This window comes from Vulpes lagopus, chromosome 8 (assembly GCF_018345385.1).
Source record: "Vulpes lagopus strain Blue_001 chromosome 8, ASM1834538v1, whole genome shotgun sequence".
Taxonomy (NCBI): domain Eukaryota; kingdom Metazoa; phylum Chordata; class Mammalia; order Carnivora; family Canidae; genus Vulpes; species Vulpes lagopus.
In genome coordinates, this window is record NC_054831.1 from 55528211 (window position 1) to 55553137 (window position 24927).

At 39.2% G+C, this 24927-nt stretch overlaps 2 protein-coding genes across 5 annotated transcripts in view; one reads left to right on the forward strand and one right to left on the reverse strand.

Moving 5' to 3' along the window:
* Positions 1 to 24927, forward strand: part of MPP7 (membrane palmitoylated protein 7) — a 307829-nt gene that overhangs the window by 31573 nt on the left and 251329 nt on the right. The gene's annotated exons all lie outside the window — the stretch shown is intronic.
* Positions 9761 to 11268, reverse strand: LOC121497901 (mitochondrial carrier homolog 2-like). Its single transcript, XM_041767668.1, is given in 2 exon segments — positions 9761 to 10156; positions 10158 to 11268. Coding segments are annotated over 2 exon segments (912 nt in total). The 5' UTR covers positions 10689 to 11268; the 3' UTR covers positions 9761 to 9775.

Consider the following 24927-nt stretch of genomic DNA (forward strand, 5'->3'; position numbering starts at 1 on the left):
GAAATAGACTCCCCACTGAACAGGGAGCCTGATGCAGGGTTCAGTCCCAGGACCCTGGGATCTTGACCTGAGCCAAAGGTAGATGCTTAACTGACTGAGCCACCCAGGTATTCCTTGTCCTTCAGTTCTGAATGATAGAGTATAATTTTGTTAATGATATAAAATGACATTTTGGTTGTTCCATTCAGTTGACTTTAGAAATGTTTTTTTGTAGGATATAGTAATAGATGAGTAAGAATTAATAAGTAGTATATTACATTTAAAAAAGGAAGCAACAATGTTTTTCTAGGCATTCTCATCCATGTGTCCTTTTTCCTTCTCATTCTCTCCTAAAAAAGCAAAAAAACAAAAATGTAGGTATTTTGAAAAGAGTGTATAAGAAATTAAAATCCAAGCAAATCTTTATGAAAACTTGGTGAATGAAAAGGTCATATCTAGCTTAGGGAGGGATTTTCCTGTATCTAAGGATTATGCATCAGTAGTAGCTCCTGGAATGAACTTATTTTCTAGAAGATGTTTCCAACTGTTAAATGGTGTAAATAACATTTCCAAAATATATAACTTATTTTCATTATTTGAGAATCTATTAATACCTTACATTATCTGTTTCTTACATTCACATACACATGTGTAAATAAATATACACACACATTTAATATATGTATAGATATAAACAAAACCTTAATAGTAAACTACATGCAGAAAAAAGTGCTCATAGGTGTGTATACCTTGATGACTGTTCACACCTTAGATACATCTGTGTAAATAGCACATTTTGGAGTCTAATTTATTAAACAAGCAATTTTCCTTGGTTTGTGTAAGAGGAAGAGGCACTGATCTATGTTGTGAATGTGCAGGTTGGCTGAAAATGTCTGGTTATTTCTACCTCTGGCCTTTTTCTGACATAGATGCTCAAGGTCAGGCTCTCTGTCCTAAAACAGTGGCATCTTGATCATCCATTAGTCTGCCTAATTTTCAGAGGAGAATCTTGACCTTGCCTATTTCAGCTTCCCCAAAGCTGCAGTGGGCTGGCTTTTTACTCAAGTCTGCATTCTTGTAATGCTCCTCAGCTTTACAGAAAAATCTTAGCTCTGCTCCTGGACTTCCTGTTAAGGCAGGTGGATTTGTATTTGTCCAATGACTCTGGCATGTCCTTAGGGAGAACAAACAAACTCCCTGCCATCCAAGATTTATCAAAGTCTTGTTTGAAGAAAAGCAATATTTAGGGAGGAGTGCCTAAAGGAGGCACTCCTATAATACATTATATTAGTTTTAAATATACTTTTGGATCAAGTCAGATTAGCAAAAGGACAGCCTCCTTATATCATGTTTTATTGACATACCAATAGACTTTTACTGAATTGTTAGTTGCTGTGATATTAGCAGGTGTTGTCATGGTCAACTCAGGACATACTCTAGAGGTGTTATAGATCCTCTAGCCCCATCACTTAATATTTTTCCTTCTCAGTGAAAGCACATGGGTTCCGTGGCCTGTGACTGTCACCTGTCCTTAAACAACATATTCCTCAAGTTTCTCTGTTCGTTCCAGAAAGATAATCAGTACTTCTGCAAATAGGAAAGGTGTATTTCAAATCTTGATTAATTATTTTTCTTAGAAATCATATATGTGAGCTTCCTTCTGTTTTTTGGAATTGAGCACATGCAGTTTAAAACATTTGTAAGACTTTATTTTAGAGCAGTTTCAGGTTCGCAGCAAAACTAAGGGGGAAGATAGAGAGTGTCCCATAGACTCCCTAACCCCCCCCCCCCCACATCCATAGGGACCTGTGTTACAAACATCCCCCCTGACTGGTACATTGTTACAGTTGAGGCACCAACAGTGACACATCATAATCACCTGAAGCCCATAGTTTGTTTTTATAGTTCACTCTTGATGTTGCTTATTCTGTGGGTTTAGACAAATGTATAGTGAGTGACATGTACACATCATCATGGCATCATACAGAGTATTCTCACTGCTCTAAAAATCCTTTGTGTTCCACCTACTATCACTTCACTCCTAAATCTTGTAATCACTAATCTTTTTACTGTGTTCATAGTTTTGCCTCTTTTAGGATGTCCTATAATGGAATTCTGCAGTATGTAGTCTACTCAGATTGGTTTCCTCCCTTTAGATTTATGCATTAAGTTTCCTCCATGTGGGGGTTCCTGGGTGGTACAGTTGGTTAAGCATCTGACTCTTGGTTTTGGCTCAGGTCATGACGTGTTGTGGGATCAAGCCCTACATTGGGGTCTGCATGCTCAGTGGGGAGCCTGCTTGAGATTCTCTCTTCCTCTGCCCTTCCACTTGTGCTCGCTTGCTCTCTTTCTAAAATAAATGGATAAATCTTAAAAAAGTTTTCTCCAAGTGTTTTTGTAGCTTGATACCTCATTTCCTTTTAGTGGTGAATAATCATTGTGTAGATGTACAGAATTTATTAATCCATTTACCTACTGAAGGACATCTTGGTCACTTTAAGGTTTTGAGAGTTATGAATAAAACTGCTACAAATATCCACATGCAGGTTTTTGTGTGAACATAAGTTTTTAACTCCTTTGGGTAAATACCAATGAGCATGATTGCTGGATGGTGTAATGACTGTGTTTTTTAAGAAGCTGCCAAACTGTCTTCCAGAGTGGTTGTACTGTTTGGCATTCCTACCAGCAATGAGTGAGAATGTTTGTTGCTCTATGTTCTAACCAGGATTTCATGGTGTTGGTGTTCCAGATTTTGGCAATTCATATGAACAGGTCATGGTACCTCATTGTTATTTAATTGCATTTCCCTAATGACATGATGTGGAGATCTCTGTTGATAGGCCTTTTTTGTCATCTGTATATCTTCTTTGGTGAGATGTCTCTTAAACTCTTTGGCCCAATTTTTATCAGATGGTCTGTTTTAAGAATTTTTTGGGGGACGCCTGGCTGGCTCAGTCAGTGGAACATGAAGCTTTTGATCTTGGGGTTGTAAGTTCGAGTCCCACATTGGGTGTAGAGATCACTTAAAATCTTTTTTAAAAAGTTTATTTATTTTTAAAGATATTATTTATTTGAGAGAGAGAGTGGGAGCACAAGCAGGGGGGCAGTGGGAGAAGTAGCTCCCTGCTGAGCAAGAAGCCCGATGAGAGGCTTGATCCCAGGACCCTGAAACCCTGATGGGAACTTAAGGCAGACAATTAACCTACTGAGTCACCCAGGTGCTCCCCCCACCAAAAAAAACGTTTTTTTTGTATACTTTGTATAACATCTTTATCAACTGTGTCTTTTGTAAGTATTTTCTCCTAGCCTGTGGCTTGTCTTGTCTGTTGATACTGTCTTTTGCAGAATAGAACTTTTCAATTTTAATGAAATCCACTTCATCAGTTATTTTCTGCATGGATTGTGCTTCTGGATTGGATCACCATGCCCAAGGTCATCTAGAGTTTCTCTTGTTTTCTAGGAGTTTTATAGTTTTGCATTTTCCATTTAGGTCTGTGATTCATTTCGTGAAATATTTTAATTCTTTAAAAAATTAAACATGCTAATTGCAGTCCATGACAAGGTAAAATGATCCTGCCTTTAATTACTGAGTTCAGTTCTCCTGATTCAGCCAGCTGTTTCACTTACTGTTGTACAAAAATATCCAAAAAACAAATTGTTGGGGGCAGTCCCACAAGGAGATCCTTGGTGTCCTTGAATGTCACTAGAGAAAAAGTAACATGTAGTGATTTCAAAGGACTGTGGTCTTCCAAACAACTCTCAAGCTTTATAACTCTTTCTCAAAAACAGCACCCCAAACAGTACAGCTGGTATTATCTGATAAATTCCTCAGAGACGTTTCTAACTTGTGGTCATTTGATATTTTTATACATCTTTTACAGTAAATGCTTTCATTTCCTCTTGAACGTCTAAGAAAAACAGAATGAAGTGTATTCACGTGAAGAGGGTCCTGTAAACAGGATTGTGAAGTATCTGCCCAATTCCCCTCAATCTAGGAAGGAAAGTGTAGGTTGCTACCCTTGGTGTTTCTTTTTCTCTTTTAAATTAAAATAATGGTTTTTGAACTTCATTATTTATTTATTTTATTAAAATTTTTAAAAAAGATTTTATTTATTTATTCATGAGAGACACAGAGAGAGGCAGAGACACAGAGGGAGAAGCAGGCTCTCTATAGGAAGCCCTATATGGGGTTCAGTCCCTATGTGGGACCCTATGTGGTACTCAGTCCTGGGACTCTGGGATCATACCCTGAGCCAAAGGCAGACGTTCAACCGCTGAGACACCCAGGCGTCCCTTGAACTTCTTTTTTTTCTTTTTTTTTTTTTTTGAACTTCATTTTTAAAGCCTGGACTGCTGGGTTACCTGTGTATTGTGATGATAGCCATATATACCTGGTGAATGTAGCACTGGAGGAGAAATTCATGACTTTCTGCCAAATGAAAGTGTAGTCAGTGATTCTTTTAGCTGCTAAGATGGGCCTTAACTTCATCCTCATGCATATTGAGGTTGTCAGGTCCCTCCAGGACTAGCTTAAACACCTCCTTATTCTTAAAGCTTGTCACCCTCCTAACTGGCCATCTCAAAGTCTAGTGGCATCTCCCAGCTTTGAGTCATTGGACGGAGAAGTTGTTCTGGATCTAGGAGATCATCAAATTCCTCTCTTTAGCCTTCCTGTGGGGAAAATCGGGCCTGGGAATTATAGGGCTGACTGTGGCCATGTTGCTGTTACTAGGAAAACCTCAGAGTCCAGAGTCCCAAATCCTGTCTCCTTTTCTGGTATTCCATCCTTTTTGAATACTTCAGTCTTACACACTTTGAATCAAAGTTTTGAAATACAATGATCTTATTATTATTATTTTTTTCAATTTGAAGCACTACTTACTAGTTTTATCTTTGAAATAGTTAAACTTTGCAGACCAACCTCTGTGGATAATTCATGGTTTTATGTTGATGGTGATTTTGTTATAAATGGCATGGATTCACCTCTTTGCTTAGGTGTCCTGGTTCATTGGCATCCTAAAGAGGAGGGGGACTTAGGCCCAAGTTGATCTCACATAACCCAGACTCATGAAATTCAGTTAAAGTCAACCACAATTGATTGAGCTCTTACTGAAGTACAGCCCCTTTTTGGGTGTTGAGGACATGGCATTGAACAACTATTGTCTTGGAGCTTTCTTGGGAAGGGAGTAGCAAACCCTGGTTGGTTCCCTTTTTCCATTATTAATGCTAGAGATTGGAATGAGAACAGCAGGGCAAGTTCTTTTCCCTCTGACAAAGCTCCTAATTCAGATGAACAAGGTTTTATACAAAAGCAGTGATATTTATATAATCCCTGATTCCATGGACTCTGCTGCTCCAGTGAAACTGTCTTGACCTATAGACAGTGTGTGGTAGAAGCAGAAGAGGAACTTTAGAATAGAGTTGCTGAACTTTTTTTTTTAAAATTTATTTATTTATGATAGAGAGAGAGAGGCAGAGACACAGGCAGAGGGAGAAGCAGGCTCCATGCAGGGAGCCCGATATGGGATTCGATCCCGGGTCTCCAGGATCACGCCCTGGGCCAAAGGCAGGCGCCAAACTGCTGCGCCACCCAGGGATCCTGAGTTGCTGAACTTCTTAATCTCATTTTCTATATATGTGAACTAATAATAGCTCGTGACGAATATCAAATGAGGTTCCTATGATAACTGGTGTAGCAAATAAGAGATGCTCAGTAAATGGCTGTTGTTGCTCTCATTGTTAAATACAGGATAGTTGTGGAAATAAAGATCAGAGAGTGCTTACATTTTCTTCCTGTAGTAGCTTAGTTCTTAGTCCTTTTTGTTTTCTTATGGCACAAATTGGACTCATGGGAATAATATCCTGCTTCCAAGAATGGATCCAGGAAACCAGCTGAAATCTGACCTCTCAGGAAAGCTCTGGAATGAGAGTGGCACATTATTGGGAGGTATTGTGTCCAGTGGTTAAAACTCTGGGCTGAGCCACCTTGGGCAAGCTACTTAAACCATCTCCCTAAATCTTCTTATCTATAAATTAGGGATAAACCTATATTAAGTATTGGATAGGGTTGTTATGAGATTGAATGAGTTTATAGGGGTGAGGTGCTTTGAACAATTCTTTTTGTTAGTAGTACTGTTTTTTTGTTACTGAGAAAATCTTGATTCTGGTAAGAGTAAATCATAAGCTTTCATAGTTAATTTGTAACAATTCAATCTCTTTGTTTTTAAGATTTTATTTATTTGACGGAGAAAGAGCATGACAGCATAAGTAGGAGGAGAGGGAGAGCAGGTTCCCTGCTAAGGCTCAGTCCCAGGACCCCAGTATCATGACCTGAGCCAAAGGCAGATGCCTAACTGAGCTACCCAGGCGCCCCTCAACCTCATCTTCATACACCAGTTTCTTATGTCATATTGCCCTTCCGTATTTAAATATTGTCTGAATGGAAGTATTACTTTTGTGTTCTTATTAAGTAGATTAGTTATAATATGGTTCATTATTAGGGAACACTTTTGACGTTACTATTTAAGACCTATCAGTCTGGGAGTTGAAAAAATTATTGCATTTGCAATAGGTTTCTTTTGTTGTTGTTTTGACAGCTTGAATGCTTTATGAGTCATGAGTTGATAATTAAAGGTGATCAAAACGCATAAGGAAGTCCCAGTAATTATAGGAAAAGAAAGTCCTCACTCTTGAGCAAAAGCAAAATGTAATCAGAGATGAATTTGCTCCCTATTATTTGTAATAAGGAAGAATAGTGTGAGTCTGAAATATTATGCCCTAACCTTTTCCCAATTGTTTTTGCAAGTGCCTTTTAGACAATAAAATGGAAAAATACAGACAATAAAATGTAAAAATACAGACAATAAAATGGCTTACAAGGTGCAGTATGATCTAACTCCTGCCTACATTTCCTTTCAAATTTTATCACAATTTCTCTGTGGCTCATTATGTTCCAGCCACACTGTCCTTTCAGTACCCTGGGCTCTTCCTGAGAACCTCAGCTCATGATGGACCTTCTGCTAGAATGCGCTCCTCTCTCACTTGATTGTCCCCTCCATACCCCTTTAATTCAGGTCTGTTTAATTTCACCTTCTTAGAGTAACTTCCCTCTGTTAAAAAAAAAAAACAATATTCAGGTAAATTTGAGGATCTAATTGGCTTGGTTAAATGATTCGAGTATCGGGCAGTATCCCTCCTAGCAAGAAGAGGGGAGCTCTGAGTTCTACAAAATGGGAGGTCTTTTTTTTTTTTTAAGTGGGGCAAGAAAGTTATCAGCAAGGGAAAAGGGTGGTTCTAGGCAAGACAGTTTTCCCTTAGGGGGAAGGATAGGGGCTCTTACCATGCAGATAACCTCATCTCCCTTTGTGGGATGGAGAGGGCCTGTGTGGCAGCCTCATTGGCCTGATTGGAGAAACATTTTTTTTTTTTTTTTGGAGATTTTGTTTATTTGAGGGAGAAGTACAGGGGAGAAGCAAAGGGAGGGGAAGAAGCAGACTCCCTACTGAGCAGGGAGCCTGATGTGGGATTCGATCCCAGGACTTTGGGATCCTGACCTGAGCCAAAGAGAGACACTTAACCAACTGAGCCACCCAGGCATCCCTGGAAAATTCTTGACTGACTCCCCCTGCATTTCTGGGGGAGGTTCAGACTGCCATTAGATTAGGAACTAAGCCCCAGTTTGGGTCGTGGCCTAACTGATGCCATATTGGGCCTGTGGTTTTCTTTTTAACACCTGTTTACCCAATGTAAGATATGTCCCCCCCCCCCATTCATTCTTTCAAATAGTATTAACCAACCCACTTTTTCTTTACTGTATTTATCACAGTTAGTAGTTTATTGGTTATTCATGTATTTGAGTACTTCTGTGTTCCATCTTTTTGCTTTGGCAGCTCTATGAAAGGAAGGGCCATATCTGTTTTGTTCACCACAGTATACCCAGTGCCAAAAGGAAGTGGCTGACTCATAATAAATATGCTAATTATTTTTTTAGGTATAAAGGCCTTTTGATGTGACCTGGGCTGCTAATTCTGTCCCTTTAAGTACTCCTTGTTTATCTTTGTATCATTCATCTGTTGGCTCAGGTGCACCTGTCTTTAAAAATAGTAGCAATAGAAACTCAGTACCTCTGTTGGAAACTTAGGGGATGATCTCTTGTCTTCTTTTTCCTCATTTCCTGATGGGGTGTAGGTGCTGAGTGCTGTTTCGTCAGCGCCTCAGCACGGTGCGTGATGCTGGTGTTTCCTACATCTCCGGCCACTTAGTGTTTCCCGGGATGTCTCTGCTCATTTCTATCTTCTTACCCATGACCTCTGCTAATAAAACTGGTAGAGAAAGTGTCTTCTGAACAGTATTTTTTTTTTCAATTTTCCTAGATCTTTACTGAAGGATTTTTTTTTGGGGGAAAAAGTGGGTAATGCAAAACATTTTTATATTAAAACAAATGCAGATAATATTGAATAGAATATAAAATTTACATTACTTTTTGAGACAAAGTAAGAGACCTCAAAGACATTTCAAGGGAGGCTGCTCATGAGCTTCAGGCTGTATTCCTAAACCCTGAGGGAGAGAGGAGATCCCTGCATGCTTACTCTAATATTATGGGCGCTGCTCCTTTGATAGAGAAGTCTGAGAAGCAGCAAATTAAGTGCTTACTCATTTGGCAACATCCCAGTGGATTAAATTAGTGAAACCATTTGCTTTCTCATCCTAGAGCATTTGAACCTGCTTTAAAAAGGCCTGAGTAAATAGGAGCTTTATGCTTGAGTTTAAATTCTTTCCCTCTAAAATGGTATTTTTTCTCCTGTGAATGCTAACATGCCTAATGGAGAGTATGACATGCGAGGTGGTCAATATCCTAAGTGCCCTGTGGATCTAAGTGTGCATTACCAGGTAGGAAGGAAAAGCAAATTACTCACCTTCTGCAACAGCAACAACGAAAATTAAAAACTGAAGGAAAGATTATAAGATGATAACCTGTACAGAAAATCTGATATACACTTATAACTGTATAATGATATAATTCAGGGACTGGCAAAGACTTGACTCTTAGAGAAGAGGCTACTGCTACAGTATTTGCTTCTCATATTTTTACAACAAGAATTTCTTTTGCGTGGTCGCCGGGTGGGAGGGAGGAAGCCATTATGTCTTGCTTTCCAAATCTTGCTTGTTCTCTGTAATTTTCCCTTTGTTTTTGTTGTTGGCAACAATTTGTTACTTTGCAGTAAGAGTCTGAAGGAGAGGATACCCAGTGGAGAGATTTTCCAGGGTCATTTAGCAATAGATTCTTTTTTTTTTTTGAAGGATGAGAGACAAGGTTAATCAAACGTGCTTAGAAGCATTTAATGGGAGGCAGATTCTGATGGATGCTGAGGCTTTAGGGTCTACTAAAGAAAGGTAATTAATGATCTCCCATTTACCTTATTATATTTCTTAAGTTTTATGGAATTCTTTCTTTCTTGAGAAAGCCTTACAATTTTACAAAGCCTTAAAATTAAGATTCAAATCACATGATGACCTGCCTATACCCCTCATAAAATGCAACTTTGTTTTTTTCTTCCCTGTTTAAATAAGGACTCTGGAGCAAAAACGTCCCGTTTCAGAATAACAGAAGAAGACTATCAGTGGTAAATTATGTAGTGCTGGGAAAAAGAACAAAAAAGGCAGACATCGAACACCTCCATTTTCCCAAGATTCAATGATTAAAAAAAGCGCGCCACACTGTATAGAAATCAACATTCTCTCCCATAGTTCTGTGCATCTGGGACTATAGAAATGTCACTGTCTCTGCCCCACATCTTCAAATTAACATTCTCAGGTCACAACAATAAGTCTTCCCAAAGAGGACCTTCTGGAAAAACAAGCTATTTCCTCGGCTCATATTTCCCTCTTTTTGTAGCATGCACCAGCAATCTATCCAAGAAGTATATATTGGGGAGTAAGGAGGGGATCCACCAGCAAGCCCACAGTTGTTGACAACCATAAGATTAGAGACAAGCACAAAGGGATAGGTCAACATACTGACAAAAAACCCTGTGACAGCTTGGGAATAACTCTTCATCTCACTCATGGTAGAAACCCTACTGTCCAGTGCATAGGTATTGATGAGGTAGGCCAGTGAGTTACAGAGCCACAAAGAAACGATGTCACCTAGGAGGTGAGGAATAAGACCCGCAAAAAAATCCTAGGATGCCCTCTTCGCGATAGATGGTTACTATGGAGTCATAAAGTCCACGGTACTTGGATTCTCTGCCAATGAATTGTAGCCTAGATCTCAGTGTGATCACGTGGAAGGGATGTGTGATGAGGGTAGCAGCAGAACGGGCCATCATTTCTCGAGTTGTCTCCTTGATAACTTGGTCGAAGGAAGGTGTGACTTCTTTCTGTACATTTCCAGAGCCTAAATCTTCGACCTTGTCACGTTCCTGGTAATGCTGTAAAACTTTACCATGGACCACAGTTCCAAGGACACCTGAACACAGTCTTGGAGTTAAGCCTGTGAACAACCCACGCTTCCCATCGACGATTGCAATGTGCTGAGCATAACAAAACAGACCAGGAAGCTGACATACTTGCTGCCCAAAAATATTTCATCCTGTTGTTGGAGGAAGAGGCTCATATCCCACCTGGATGAGCACCTTCACGTACATGAGCGGCTGGGACAGGATGGTGAGGCCGGAGCCCAGGAGCACCTGACTGGCTGCGTCCGCCATGATGGCACCCGCGGACTGAACAGTATTTTTAGATTTCTGAATATCAACAGTGTTTCTACCGTTGTTCCAGTAAATTAATCTTTCAGACACGGTTCAGAACATGCCCTGTCCTTCTTGGGCCACCTTCCTCATACAGACTCCTCAGGCTGGCATTCATGACTGTTCTTTTCTCATCTTAACTCCCACTGTCATTCCAACACATACCTTTTATTTTATCCCAACTGTAACAAACAGTTTCTCTAACGTGTCTTCGGCTTCCCACTTCCATATGTTTGCTCAAGCTGTTGGGGACGGCATAGATTCATGCTTGGGCTCTGTAGTTAGATTCTGGGTACTGATGTTTGTAGTCTGAAATTCTCTTTTGTTTAGAAAACCCTCCAAGACCAAGGCTGGTGTCCATCTTGCTTACTTCCACTCTAATTCTGCGATTATGGCAGATACCAGGCAGGTGGAATTTAAAACCTCAGCCTCTCATGTGTCAGGCTGAGCTATGGCTCCGGTGGTCTCGAGTGAGCACTGGGTTTCTTCACTGTACTTATTTACTTTATTTAAGAATTTAAATTCAGTTAGCCAATACATAGTACATGCTTTGTTTCAGATGTAGTGTTCAATTTATCAGTTGCGTCTAACACCCAGTGCTCATCACATCATGTGCCCTCCTTCACGCCCATCACCAAATTCAGGATAAAGAAGGTGTGTGTGTGTGTGTGTGTGTGTGTGTGTGTGTGTACACACATATACATATTTATATACACACTATGGAATATTAGCCATTGGAAAGGGCGAATACTTACCATAAACATGGATGGAACTGGAGGGTATTATGCTAAGTGAACTAAGTTAGAGAAAGACAATTATCATATGGTTTCACTCATATATGGAATATAAGAAACAGTGCAGAGGATCATAGGGGAAGGGAGGGAGACAAACCATGAGAGACTCTTAACTCTAGAAAACAAAGTGAGGGTTTCTGGAGGGGTAGTGGGTAGAGGGATGGGGTAATTTTCTTTGCCTACCAGGCCAGCATCCAGTTCTCTGGTCCCAGTTGCTCCTCCTGGTCCTCCCTAGGGTGACACTTCTCCTTGGTCCCTGCAGCCCTGTCTTCTCTGGAGCTGCCTTTTCTGGAAACTGAAGCCTTGCCTCTGGAATTGAATCTGGGGCTCACACATCAGGCAGGTCTCTGACACCAGCTGGATATCCCACAGCTTAACTCCATTCTGACACAGCCTAGGGGCAGTAGTAGGCCAGTCCCACACAAGACTGGCCCTCCCCTCCCCCTTTTCAGAAGCGAGTCCTGTGCTTCTGACCCACCAGCCCTAAACCAGAGGTTCCTAGCACTCCGTCCTCAGGTTCAATTAATTTGCTGGAGTAGTTCACTGAACTCAGGAAAACAGTTTGCTTACTAGATGACCGGTTTATTATAACATATATCTCAGAACAAGCCAGGTGGAAGAGATGCAGAGGACAAGGTAAAGGGGAGAGGGACATGGAGTTGGATACCCTCTCCTGTGCACCACTCTCCCCATGCCTTTTTGTGTTCACCAACCTTGGAAGCTCCCCGAACTCTGTCCTTTTGGGCTTTCATTGGACATGGGTGATTGGGATCAGTGTCCAGCCCCTCCAACCTCCAGGGACTGAAAGTGCTAGCCCAAATCATTTAGTCGGCTCCCCTGGCAGCCAGCCTCCATACTTAGAGGTTTTCCAGAAGTCACCTCAGTAACCTCAACTCAGGGTTGCTTGAAAGGAGTGGGGGATGTGATGAATAGCAAAAGACACCTTTGATTGCTCTTAAGCACTTTGGAAATTCTAAGGGTTTTATGAGCCTGGAAGAAGACCAAATACATATTTAATTATCACAGTATTCTTACAGGATGCTCGAGAACAAAGATTAAGAAAAAAACTTTGAGACATTGTATACGGTGCAACTTAGTTTATTTAAGTAACTTGGGGACAGGACCTGTGGGCAGAAAGGGCTGTCCCTTTGCTGTATGAAGCTGGTGGTTGCATGCCTCATGCTCATGGGGGAGGAAACATGCAGGGAGTGTTAGATCATAGATTTCTTCTTTGAATTTCTACTTATAAAATGACTTAGCAGGATTCTCTGGTGCTTATCATTGAGTTAGAAATTATGTGTTTTTTATGTGTTGTAAAAATTGGGAGGGTGGTGGTGATATGAAAGACCAAAGTTTGGGAGCTGCCGATTTAATTACTGACACATAGCTGTTTCTGTTTAGCTTTGAGCTGATATATTGTATTTTTTATTTTTTTAAAGATTATTTATTTATTCATGATAGACATAGAGAGAAGGGCAGAGACACAGGCAGAGGGAGAAGCAGGCTCCACGCTGGGAGCCCGATTGAGGAATCAATCCTGGGACTCCAGGATCACGCCCCGGGCCAAAGGCAGGCGCCAAACCGCTGAGCCCCCCAGGGATCCCTGAGCTGATATATTTTAGAGTTAAAAGGAAATGAGGGAGGAGGGTGGGATGTCACAGGTGAGGAGCCTCAGCCATTCAGTCTGAGTAGAAGTTCTGGTACGACATTTCATTCACCCGCCCTTCCTTCCTGTTAGTGGCTGCCTAGCATGTTGCGACAATGTCATGTCTCTACAGCCTCTTGCCCCACCCTCCTGTTCTATGTGGAGCGCTCTCCTCCAGACCACAGAGGGCTCCTCATAGTAGGGATGCTGTCATCTTTATCTGCGATCCCAGTGTCAGGCCTGGTAGTGGCTCAGGAAGTAATAGTAAAGCCATGAATTTAATCTGTCCTAAGTGAAATGAAAACTTACCAAACAGTTGTATGTATGGGCATGCTGCAGACTTTCAGTACTGTGTGCTGGAAAAAAACTTTTTTGTTTTTTTCTGTCATCTTGGTCATATCAGCTTCGGTCTTGCGGGGAAAGGCAGCGTGAACATGACAGTGTGGAAGGAACATTGAGTTCTAGACTTGGGCCTGTCCTCTTCTTGTCCCAAGGATCTGGTACAGAAGGGTAAAGCAGAGGTATACCTCACCTCAGTGGGTTGTGGGTCAGACAGAGTAATGGTACTGTAAATACCATTGCCAAGATCTACAGAAGTGCGTGTTTTTATATACTGTGTCAGCTCAGGATTATGGTACCTCCCTAGAAACTTTTGTATCTAACTTTTGTATCTATCAGACCATAGTCTGCCCTTTTCTCATTGAAAAATAAAACAAAACACTATGGGCAAAACCCCAAACCCTTGTTTCTTGCTTGTATTTGTCTCTAAGCTACCTCAGATCTTTTTTAGGGGGAGGAGTCGGAATATGAATTAATAAACACTTTGTTTTCTTTTACTGTTTATGAAATACTTTTTCTGAAAAGCATTGGTAGCTCTGGAATACATTATTGGTGATTCAAAACAAAAATAGACATTTTTTTTTCACTTGAAAGATGCTTTTGTTGGGAATTGATAGTAATGCATTACTCTGCTATATGAAAGGAGAGTGTGCAGGGAACTTAGTCCTGGGATAAGGTAATCATGGTGTAATGATTATTGACCATGATGACCTAATTTTTTGGACTATTCTATGCTAGACACTGAAGGTTCATCCTCGTAAATGATATTGTGAAAATTCTTTAGGGGAAAAGAAAGCTGGTAAGTGAAAGGGCTTGGATTGAAACCTTGAAACTAGGTTTGGTTGACTTGAAAGCCCAGTGGTTGTCTGCTCTGGCTGTGCATTTGGTCTACTTGCAAATGGAATTCTAGACCTTGGTGAAATTCTCCTTTATGGTTTAAATGTCTTCAGTATAAACTGTGATCAGTAATGTCCACATCTGATAATTCCACTGTGTGGAATTGGTACTTGTCTTGGTACTGGTGAAATTCTCTTTTATGGTTTAAATGTCTTCAGTATAAACTGTCATCAGTAATGTCCACATCTGATAATTCCACTATGTGGATTACCTGTGAATTTCTTTCATTTGTCTTTTTCTATTGGTTCTGTCTCTTGAAAAGTCTAGTGATTTTTTAAAAAGATTTTTTTTTAGTTTTGAGAGAGAAAGAGCATTTGAGCTCATGCATGCACAAGTGGGGGGGGGAAGGGGGGAAGAGAGAGAGAGAGAGAGAGAGAGAGAGAGAGAGAGAGAGAGAGAAGCAGACACCGGAGCTCTATCTCACAACCCATAGACCATGACCTGAGCCGAAATCATGAGTTGCTTAACTGATTGAGCCACCCAGGTGTTTCAAGTCTAGTGATTCTTGATTGAATATTGGTCATGATGGACAATTGAAGAGGCTTCTGATGATAGTTTAGTTTCTGTGAGGCAGTTAGAATAGGGGCAGCCACCTGAATCCAATCAGCGGGTGAGCTGATTCAGAGTGTGATGCATTTATAATGACTCATGCATTTCCAGTTTCCCCTTTACCTCACAGGTGCAGTTCTTTAGAGGTGTCAACGGACACCTTTCGGGTACCAACTGAAAGCGGGTGGGACATAGTTGTGCCTCTCTCCCTTGTTAGGCTGTCAACTCCAGTTTTGATCTTTCTGCTCCAGTGAGACAGACTGCATCTCTGCTCAGCTTCTCATTCTCTTAGCAACTGCATTGTATTCATTTTCCCTACCCCCTGCTCTCATTTGCTTATCAATCAGTGAATACTTGGACCAGAAAAGTAGCTTGGATTGCCAGACTCACTCTTTTGTGCTTTTCTTCCCTCTGGAATCTTGACCCTTCACATCCTGGCCACTTTATGGTCCTGAAATCCAGTTTCTGTCTTCCCAGCCTGCCACACCAACAGGGGCTCTCTTTGATGCCTCTCTGCTTTCTGACATTTGTCTTATCTTCTCAGCCTCTTATCTCTGCTGCTTACGAACTTGGAATGTACTCAGGGAAAAGCAGTGCAGAATGTTGGGTGCATCTCTGGCTATTTCCCTTTTCTTCCAGATCTTGGCCATTCAAGTCCTGCTTTGGAAGACTTTTTTTTTTTAACCTTTCAAACATTCCTTTAAAAAAGTCTTGTCCAGCTTTTCTAGTTTTTCTTTTTCTCCTCCTCTTTGTCTGGTATTAGGTGGTGGTAAGTGGAGCATAGATTGTGTTAATTTCCATAACTGCTATAGTTATTGTGATTGACTTTGGAGTTAACTCTTAGCCAAGTTTTGTTTTGATGAGATTTTTGGGGCTTTTTTTTAAAGAAATAAGAATGTTTATTACTAAAAACAAATAATTGAATTTCATTCTATTAAGGGGCCTGATAAAATTTTAAGGGACCACTAACCTCAGAGCTTTATAAGAGTAATTTCCCCCAAATTTTGATTGTGTATGAATGCAATATTATTATGTACTACTTCTTCAGAATTTTAATTGTTAAATGAAAACTAATATTTTATCTTTTCCTATTTTACTTTTTAAAAAAGATTTTATTTATTCATTCATGAGAGACACACAGAGAGAAACAGACACAGGCAGAAGGAGAAGCAGGCTCCATGCAGGGAGCCCAATGTGGGACTCGATCCCGGGAACTCCAGGATCATGCCCTGGGCCAAAGGCAGGCGCTAAACCGCTGAGCCACCCAGGAATCCCCTGTTTTAATCATTCTTAGAATGAAGGTAGCTTAAAAATGTTTTGAAAAAAGTGATTTTCTGAAACTGTAAATACCAAAACCCCTTTAAATTCATCTTTTAAATGATTCAGGTTTGAGATACTTATCCTCCCATCATAATGAAAAGCTTTTGAATGAAATCTGGAAAACAGTAAATTAACAAGATAAACATAGAGGCCTGAAATGAAGAGTTTGGCATTAATTAGGTAATTTAATAAAAGATGACCTCACATTTAACTTGTGTACCTTAATTCTTTCTTAACCCAAAAACCTCATTTGCGTGGATTGTTATTACGTGAAGCAGAGGTACCAAGTAGACTATTCTGGTACCTTAAAATAAAATGTCCACCTTATGTTGCATAGATTTTTAATTTTTTAAAGGTCTCGTAGGGCAAAGTAAGATGCAAAATTCCTTCATGAATTCATTTATAACTCTTAGAATGACTCATGTGGCTAGCTAGGTACAAGGCCACACAATTGCTTACTTAAGCCCAAATACATTATAGAATTCAAAATTGCTTCATTTGCCAGCCTGCCAGGAAACTTTGAACACTGTGTTAGAACCTAGGAAGAAAAGAAAATTTAAAGTGTTTTACTTCTGAATAATATTTTTAGAAGCCCTGTTGGTGACAGGATTACATAGAGACAGTGTTTATCCAGAAGGTTATTAAATCAGAAAGTTTCATTTCAAGATGAATCAACAGACATTGACTAAGATGTACTTATGGCACCCTAGAGAGAATCCTTGAAGACACTTGGAAGAATGCTATTCGCACAGTACTACCAACATACTACTGAGTTTTGAAAAATTGTTAACAAATATGGGATCAGTATACCAATTGCTTGCTCTTTCATACCTTAAGTGTTAGTAGACCATAGGAAAGGATTTGTCAAGAATTTGCATATAAGACACTTTCTTGGGGGGTTGTGTTTTTTTTTTTTTTTTTTTTTTTTTTTTTAGTGAATGATTCTCACTTTTTCAATTTGTGGGAAGATGGAAGTGTGTTGTGTAAAGTTGAAAGATGGCTTCAGGGATCCCTGGGTGGCACAGCAGTTTAGCACCTGCCTTTGGCCCAGGGCACGATCCTGGAGACCCGGGATCGAATCCCACGTCGGGCTCCCCGTGCATGGAGCCTGCTTCTCCCTCTGCCTATGTCTCTGCCTCTCTCTCTCTCTCTCTCTCTCTCTGTGTGTGTGACTATCATAAATAAATAAAAATTAAAAAAAAAAAGATGGCTTCAGTAAAGACACATGGTGGAACATCTTAATGAACTTAACAGAAAATTGCAAGAACTGCAGAAATTATGTATTATGTTTACTGATGATTCAAAATAGAAATTAAACTTAGGAGGGGATCCCTGGGTGGCTTAGCGGTTTGGCACCTGCCCTTGGCCCAGGGCGCAATCCTGGAGTCCTGGGATCGAGTTCCACGTCGGGCTCCTGGCATGGAGCCTGCTTCTCCCTCCTCCTGTGTCTCTGCCCCCCCTGCCGTGTGTCTATCATAAATAATAAATAAATCTTTAAAAAAAAGAAATTAAACTTAGGAAAAATTAGATTACAAGTGTTCACTAATGATGCTCAGTAAATATTGACTACAAAATAATGATTTACTAATAAAGAATTTATTCCTGTTTGAAGGAAAAAATATTTTAAAAATTTAAAAATAGACTATTTCTCAGAGCAGTTTTAAGTTTATATAAAATGGAATGGAAGGACAGAGATGCCCTTATACTCTGCCCCAAACATGCATAGCCTCCTCTGTTTTCAGCATATTCCACCAGAGTGCTCTCTTTGTTGGTGAACCCACCCAGGCACGTGGTTATCACCTTGAGTTGACAGTTCATATTAGGTTCACTTTTGGTGTTGCATAGTCTATGTGTTTGGAAAAGTATATAATGACATGTATCTGCTGTTTTAGTATCATAGGGAGTAGTTTCACTGCCTTGAAAAATCCTATTTTCTGCTGATTTGTCCCTTCCTCTCCCTTAACCTTTGAAAACCACTTAGTTTTACAGTTTCCATAGTTTGCTTTTGGAAAATGTTACTTTAACAACCTGAGATGAGAAGTTTGGTTGAATTTGAAGTCAATATGCCTTGTCACAAAATGCATTTATTAATGGAAAAAATAGGAAATATGAAATACTATTATAATTTTTGAATGTAAAAATGATTTAAAATGTTTATTACATTGTATGAGCAATGTGTATTGTTGCTGGGGATCCATAAGAAGTTTTAAGAAGTCCTCTATGTTGATCAGTACATAGTATAAATGTAGAGCCCAATGTAAAAAAGTTGACATTCATAGAAAGAAGCTTATATTTCTCATGAAAAAAAAATCCGTTCATACAGAATACTTTGTATTCTGGTTTGCTGATCATAATTATGGAATATAAGGGAAGTATAATTGGTTTGTATAGCGCAAACCTTGATTTCCCTTCCAGACACCAGATAAATGATGTTATTTATAATCTGTGCCATGACATGAATCACTGATCTGTATTGGCTGCTTTTTAACACTGTGTAAATTGACTCTCCAGATGAGTCATTTGGTTTTTAATCTACTGTGGGTTGTTTTAGTGGGGGATAAATTCGATCTAGGAAACCTAGAAACTTCTAAGGGATTATAGAACTTTTTGAAACGTATAGGGTTTCTGAGAACTATCTTTATCCTTTTCATTGGCCAGGCTGACATAGCTCAGAGAACTTACAGTTATGACTTTAGCCAAGTGCCCGTGTGGTCACATATGTAGCCTTAGGTCAGATGTGTTTCTTTTTAGTTATATACTCAGTGTACATTTAATGAGCTTTGCTGTGCCTGGCATCGTGGAAGATAATTTATATTCCCCTTTGTTCTTAAGGAATTTATAGTTTAATGGAGGGGAAAGCCATACAGATTCTTACATAAATGTATTAAATATAACAATAAATAGGCCTTGAGACCCATGAGGGACTTGTGACCCATAGTATGGTATTTGAGTTTCAAAAAATTACTGTAATGTGTATAATTCTTTGTTGTTAATTAGGTAAGTAAGAATTGAATAAGTAGTGATGAATTTTAAAAAGTACAAAAAGTATAGCCTAAAAATTTAGCTGGATTTTATATCCTAACTCTCTTCCCTGTTTGTACTTTTAACTCATTTTTTAGACCATTTTAGATCATTAACCCTTCCTCCTCCCCTTTTTTTGGTCATCAGTGATGATTTGTAAGTTTCTTGCACATCTGTATTTTCAAACACATGTAAATGATGTCTTTAGTGAAAATTCCTGGGAGCAGAATCTGTGCTGAAGATGCTTTCTCTGGTGTATTTGCTTGTTATTAGAATTCTTAGAATTAATAGACTTTTATTTATTTTTAAAGATTTGTTTACTTGAGAGAGCGCATGAGCGGGAGGGGCAGAGAGAGAGAGAATATTTAGGCAGGCTCCACGATCAGCATGGAGCCGGACATGAGGCTGGATCTCACAACTCTGAGATCAGGACATGAGCCAAAAACCAAGAGTCAGATGCTTAACTGACTGCCCCACCCAGGTGCCCCAATAGGCTCTTCTTCTATAGACAACTAGAAACCTGAGAGGCTTTTGGGAGTTTGCAATTGACAGAACTAGTCTGGGAGATAGTAATCCTAATGGTTTAGCTGCAGCTCCTGAAGACTGTCATCTGGAAGGAATTGCAAGGAGGCTGTATGTGCCCTTAATTCCGCTTTGGTCCCTCAATGCCTCTTCCTGTCACGTGAGCCACCACTGCCCTCCCATCGTCTCTGTCTAGACATGCTTTCGTCAGTTGTCCTGAACTCCAGAATCTCCTTTTTCATGGCCCTCGTGTCCTGAGCTGACCTGAGGTAGGCATGCTTCTGATTGTTGGAGCAAGAAAATCAGCCGTGTGTGTCTATACAAATGGTAGCATTTCCAGGCTCTTCTATGAAGTCCAAAAAATAGTTTATATAGATTGATGTTATACTAGTCCTAAGCAAAGTAAGATACTTGAATTTGAGTGTGATATTTACTGTCTCTCTCCTCCTTTCCTCCTCCCAGTGCTGGAGCTAATTACTAGAAATATTCCTAGTTATCTAACCCACAAATAGGAGAATACTCCTTTATTTTTCTGGATTAGGATGCTCTGATCCATTGAGCTCTGTGATTAGAATTTTGTTAATTTGCAGAATTGACTAGGAGAAAGTATTTCAATAATACATTTGTAGACTTAAGAAAAAAATGCATTCTTATCCTTTTTCTATACTTTTCCCGTCAAAGTACCTTTGTACTGTATTAGAATGTATACGAACATTTAGGGAATAAAAGGGGTGAAATGCCGAAAATTCAATAATTCCTAGTTGCCATGAAAATGGCAAATTCCTGTGTAGTATTTGATTGCAGATTCCTGCCCCTCCCATTCTTTAATTGTTTTCAGAGCCATAGAACATAGCAATTACATGTGAGGCCTCAATAGCTTAGCCTTTGATTCTGTGCAGGTTTCCTGATTTCATACATCCAACAGCTCTCTCTTAGATCGTCATTAAATTGTTTTATGTGTTTGGGCAGGTTGCCTTGATTTACAGCCAGCACTGAACTAGAGATGAGTAAGATAGCAAGTCTTACCTTGTTTTTTCCCCTGTCAGCCATTCCTATGCTTGTGGTTGGGAGACCTACTTAGAGTAGAGGTAGCAGAATTAGTCAGCTGAATGTAATCTGCCCAAGTTTTCATTTTGAGGTAAATCTCTTTTATGACTCTCTGTATAATACTTATTATTGCCATTCAGGATAATTCTGTCTGGTAGGTTGTAAGTATCATCTCTGGTTTATTTACTACTTAAAGTACAGTGAATCTAGGAATCCTTCATATTAAAAAAGGTAAGATCAGATTATTAACTCAGGATTTAGTTAGTTGTATTTCCATAGCCTTGCAAAATTAGTACTTAGGACCTGAAGCCCAGTAGTTTTAGGTAATCCCTCCCTCACCTAAACATGTGTTATAGTAATGCCCCCCTGCTTTCCAAATGCTAACCTTTTATTGGGGTCCTTTTCTTCACTTGTTCCTCTCCATAGCACTTTACTCTTGAAGGATTAGTACAAAAAGAAACATAGCACTTGAACCACAAAATATGCTTAGCCAGATTTCAGAACTTGACAGCTATGAGTTTTCTCTTTGAAAACTTGGCTACTTGGTGAAAGTAATGGTTTTAGAAATGTTCTCAGGTGATGGTTTAGGGAAGAGTAAAAAGAATTTTTTGAGACATTGTCCTATTTTCTTAATCCAAAAAGATCAGAATGCAACTGAAAATAATTCACATAGGAGTAGACACAGTAAAAATACCCTTTTAATAATTAGAAAATTATGTCTGGAGCAATCAAGTGGACATAATTGCTTGGTTCACTGTGTAAATGCTGCAGAAGTTAGGAAGAATTTTTCATTGTGATTTTTTTTAATCTATGTGATGTATTTGCATACTTTTACAGATGAGACAAAACAGAAACATATTCAGAATTTAACCTGATTAAATATTCAGTCCTGAGCTTTTGATATTTAATACAATATAAAGTAATAGAAAAAAAAAAGACTTTAAATTTGATTTGCATGCTACAGAGATTCAGCTAAACTTTGTTCATTTGGCTAGCAATATTTTTTTTTGTACCTGTAACTTAGATTCTGATATACAAAATTATAATAACATACTGATAATTCAGACTTGAGAACTAAATATTACATTCTTTTTACCCTATGCAGAATAGATTCTACCTTTAAAAATAGTATTTATAATATTAAAATTCATATGGTTCATATGGTTTTGTGATCAAGTTATTAAAATGTTTTGTCAGTGTGAATCATCTGGGTTAGTACAAATATGATAGAATTGTTAAAAGCTGCCTATAAATACATAACACCATTGCTGATTTTTAAAGTGTGGAGAAGTATTATATTAAAATAAGTTCGTTTCTCGTGTTAGAAATGAGCACATTTTGTAAAATAAAACCAAAAACATCTTGGTCACAACTGTTAACTACCAACCTGAGACAGATTTTATTCTTTTATACTTGTCTGGAACTTTTTGTATCACAAAAAGTTAACAGCTAATCTGATGAAGACTTATAAAGGTGTAAATATTCTGATATAGCCTCTACTATGTCAAACATTTAAAATGGCCAGAACCTTTGATTGTAAATTTTAATAGAAGCCTAGCTAGTGGTAAGGAAAAGTAATTAGCAAACCTGTTTTCTACGTATTTACAGATTTCCTTGATGCTGAGACAGTGGTAGCGCAGATTTATTTTTTTCCTCTTTCTGATTAATCCCCTCCTCCAGTTTGGCCCAATTTCTTAGTATGCAGAGAAGTTAGAGTCCTTATCTTTTTTAGGTCCTTGTTCTTTTTTCTATTGATCTGGCTAACCATATGAGCTTTTTCAGCAACCTTTAAACTATAAAAAACCTATTTTCCCTGGTCCATTTTTAGCTGGCAGCTCTCCTTGACATTGTAGTACATTCCCCCTTGTCAGCTTATTATTTTCATTATATTAGTATTATTATTGCTAAAAATAGAAAAAAATTAGTCTAATCTTTAAAGAGCTGCAAATGAGAAGAGGCTCTTTTTAGGAAACAGAGTACACTTGGAGCTGTCTGGTAAGTGGAGGTTTCTGCTGGACAGGTATGTGACTTGGAAACTTTTCTGATCAGCGTATTCACTTTTTAATGTTTTCTCTCTCTTCTGATTTCAGATAGTCCCACATGTCTGTTGAGTTTTCACTGATAAGAGATGATTTTGCTGACTTGGAAAACAATCTTATCTGTTGCTTCTTAATGCTTTGTCTTCTAGACACGTTTCTTGTATTTTTACCTATTACCTATTGAAGAAAACAATGACTGGTAGCAGATTGTCTGGAAAGTGGAAGACCTTAACAGGGAGACTGATTTATGAGAATTGATGCTGCCTTCCTGGAATTTGACTCACGCTCAAATAATAACTAATGTATTAATCTTATGGAAATTTTTTTTTCTTCCAAAAAATTTCATTCAAACATATTTTACACATTAGACAGTTCTTAAGAAGGGAGAATACAGGTTCTTGACACTTAACATTTAAAGGTTTTATTGGCCATATTAATCTTCCTCACACAGTTTTCAGTTATCTCTAAGTTCTCAGAATGTCAAAGTAAGAAGAGAAGAAGAGCTGACTACGTCTAAGGGGCTGGGGGGCGGGGGGGGGGTCCTGCGGGCTGAGTGCGCTCAGGCATCCTTTTTCTCCAGTAAAATTTTGTGCAACTCGTCCGCATCCTCGCCCGTTTTTATCCGGATTAACATGGTGACTGGGGCGGCGGCATTCTTCTCATCGATGGGTGGATTTGGAACGCACACGATGAGGACGTTGTTCTTCCCTGTCCGGGTACATGGCATGTTGGGTGGAATCAGGACATTCAGCAGTATGTTGCCTAAATTGGTGTCTGCCCGCACTAACAGTTGTGTCTTCTGATTCGCTGTAGGTTTTAAATGCAAAGTACCCACACCTTTAGGTAAAATTCTGAGGTACTCTGGGGAGTTCCATTCTTTCTTCAGTCCCAACGTCCATCCTTCTGGATGAGGATGAGCCCTAATAGTGATTACAGTTTACACAGCAGGATGCCTGCTTCAGAATATTCTGAGTATGACATGCCTCAGTTTACTTGAGTTCCTGAAGGTAATGAGTAAAACCACAGAATAAAATCCAGATGCATAGATTCAGAATTTGGGAAGTGGAGTTAATTTTAAGATCGTCCAATCTAAGTATGTTTATAGTTTGGTATAGCCTTTTGTAGCTTGGTTTTGTACTCTGCAAATCATAGGACTTTGATAAATTTTGGAGGACTACAAGCAAATATGAGTTAACTCACAAAATGTAGAGGTGAATTTTGAGAGTTCCAGAAAATTTGAGATGTACAGGCCTGTCTAAAATGTAGTTACTGTTCAAGTTGTCAGTACTTCTGGAATTGTGAAACCAAAACTGAAGATGTGGCTGGGAAACTAGCTTAGGAAAGTGTGGACCAGAAGGCCTGAAATAAAACAAATTACTAAGGCTTGAATAAAGAGGTGGTGGGAAGTAGAGTCTTCCTAAATTGTTGCAGATAGATTGGAATCAGAATACCTGTGTGTTAGAGTCTGTTCCATGTCCATATTGTGAGCAAAGCCATAACTCTGCAATAAAAATAGTGTCATTAATAACCCAAACCTTGGGATGCCTGGGTAGCTCAGTGGTTTGGCACCTGCCTTTGGCCCAGGGCGTGATCCTGGAGTACTGGGATTGAGTCGCATGTCGGGCTCCCTGAGATGAGCCTGCTTCTCCCTCTGCCTGTGTCTCTGCCTCTCTCTCTCTCTCTCTCTCTGTCTCTCATGAATAAATAAAATCTTAAAAAAAAATAACCAGAACCTTTTCACATTGTATTTCATTCAGATTGTTACATCCTCGTTTGATTATTTCTTAGGATAAACTCCTTCGAGTTTGATTGTTGGTTCAGTGGTATAATCACATGGAGAATTTTGATGTATTACCATGTGGTTTCTTTTTTTTTTAATTAAACCCTATTCAAACTAACTTGATACTGGAAGTTTTCATTTTCAGATTCTCTACTTGTTAGAAATACATTTTTTTAGACTTTAACACTGCATCTGAAATTGTGAAAGTTGCTTTTATGAGCAGAACTCTAATTTTCCTCTTTAAAAG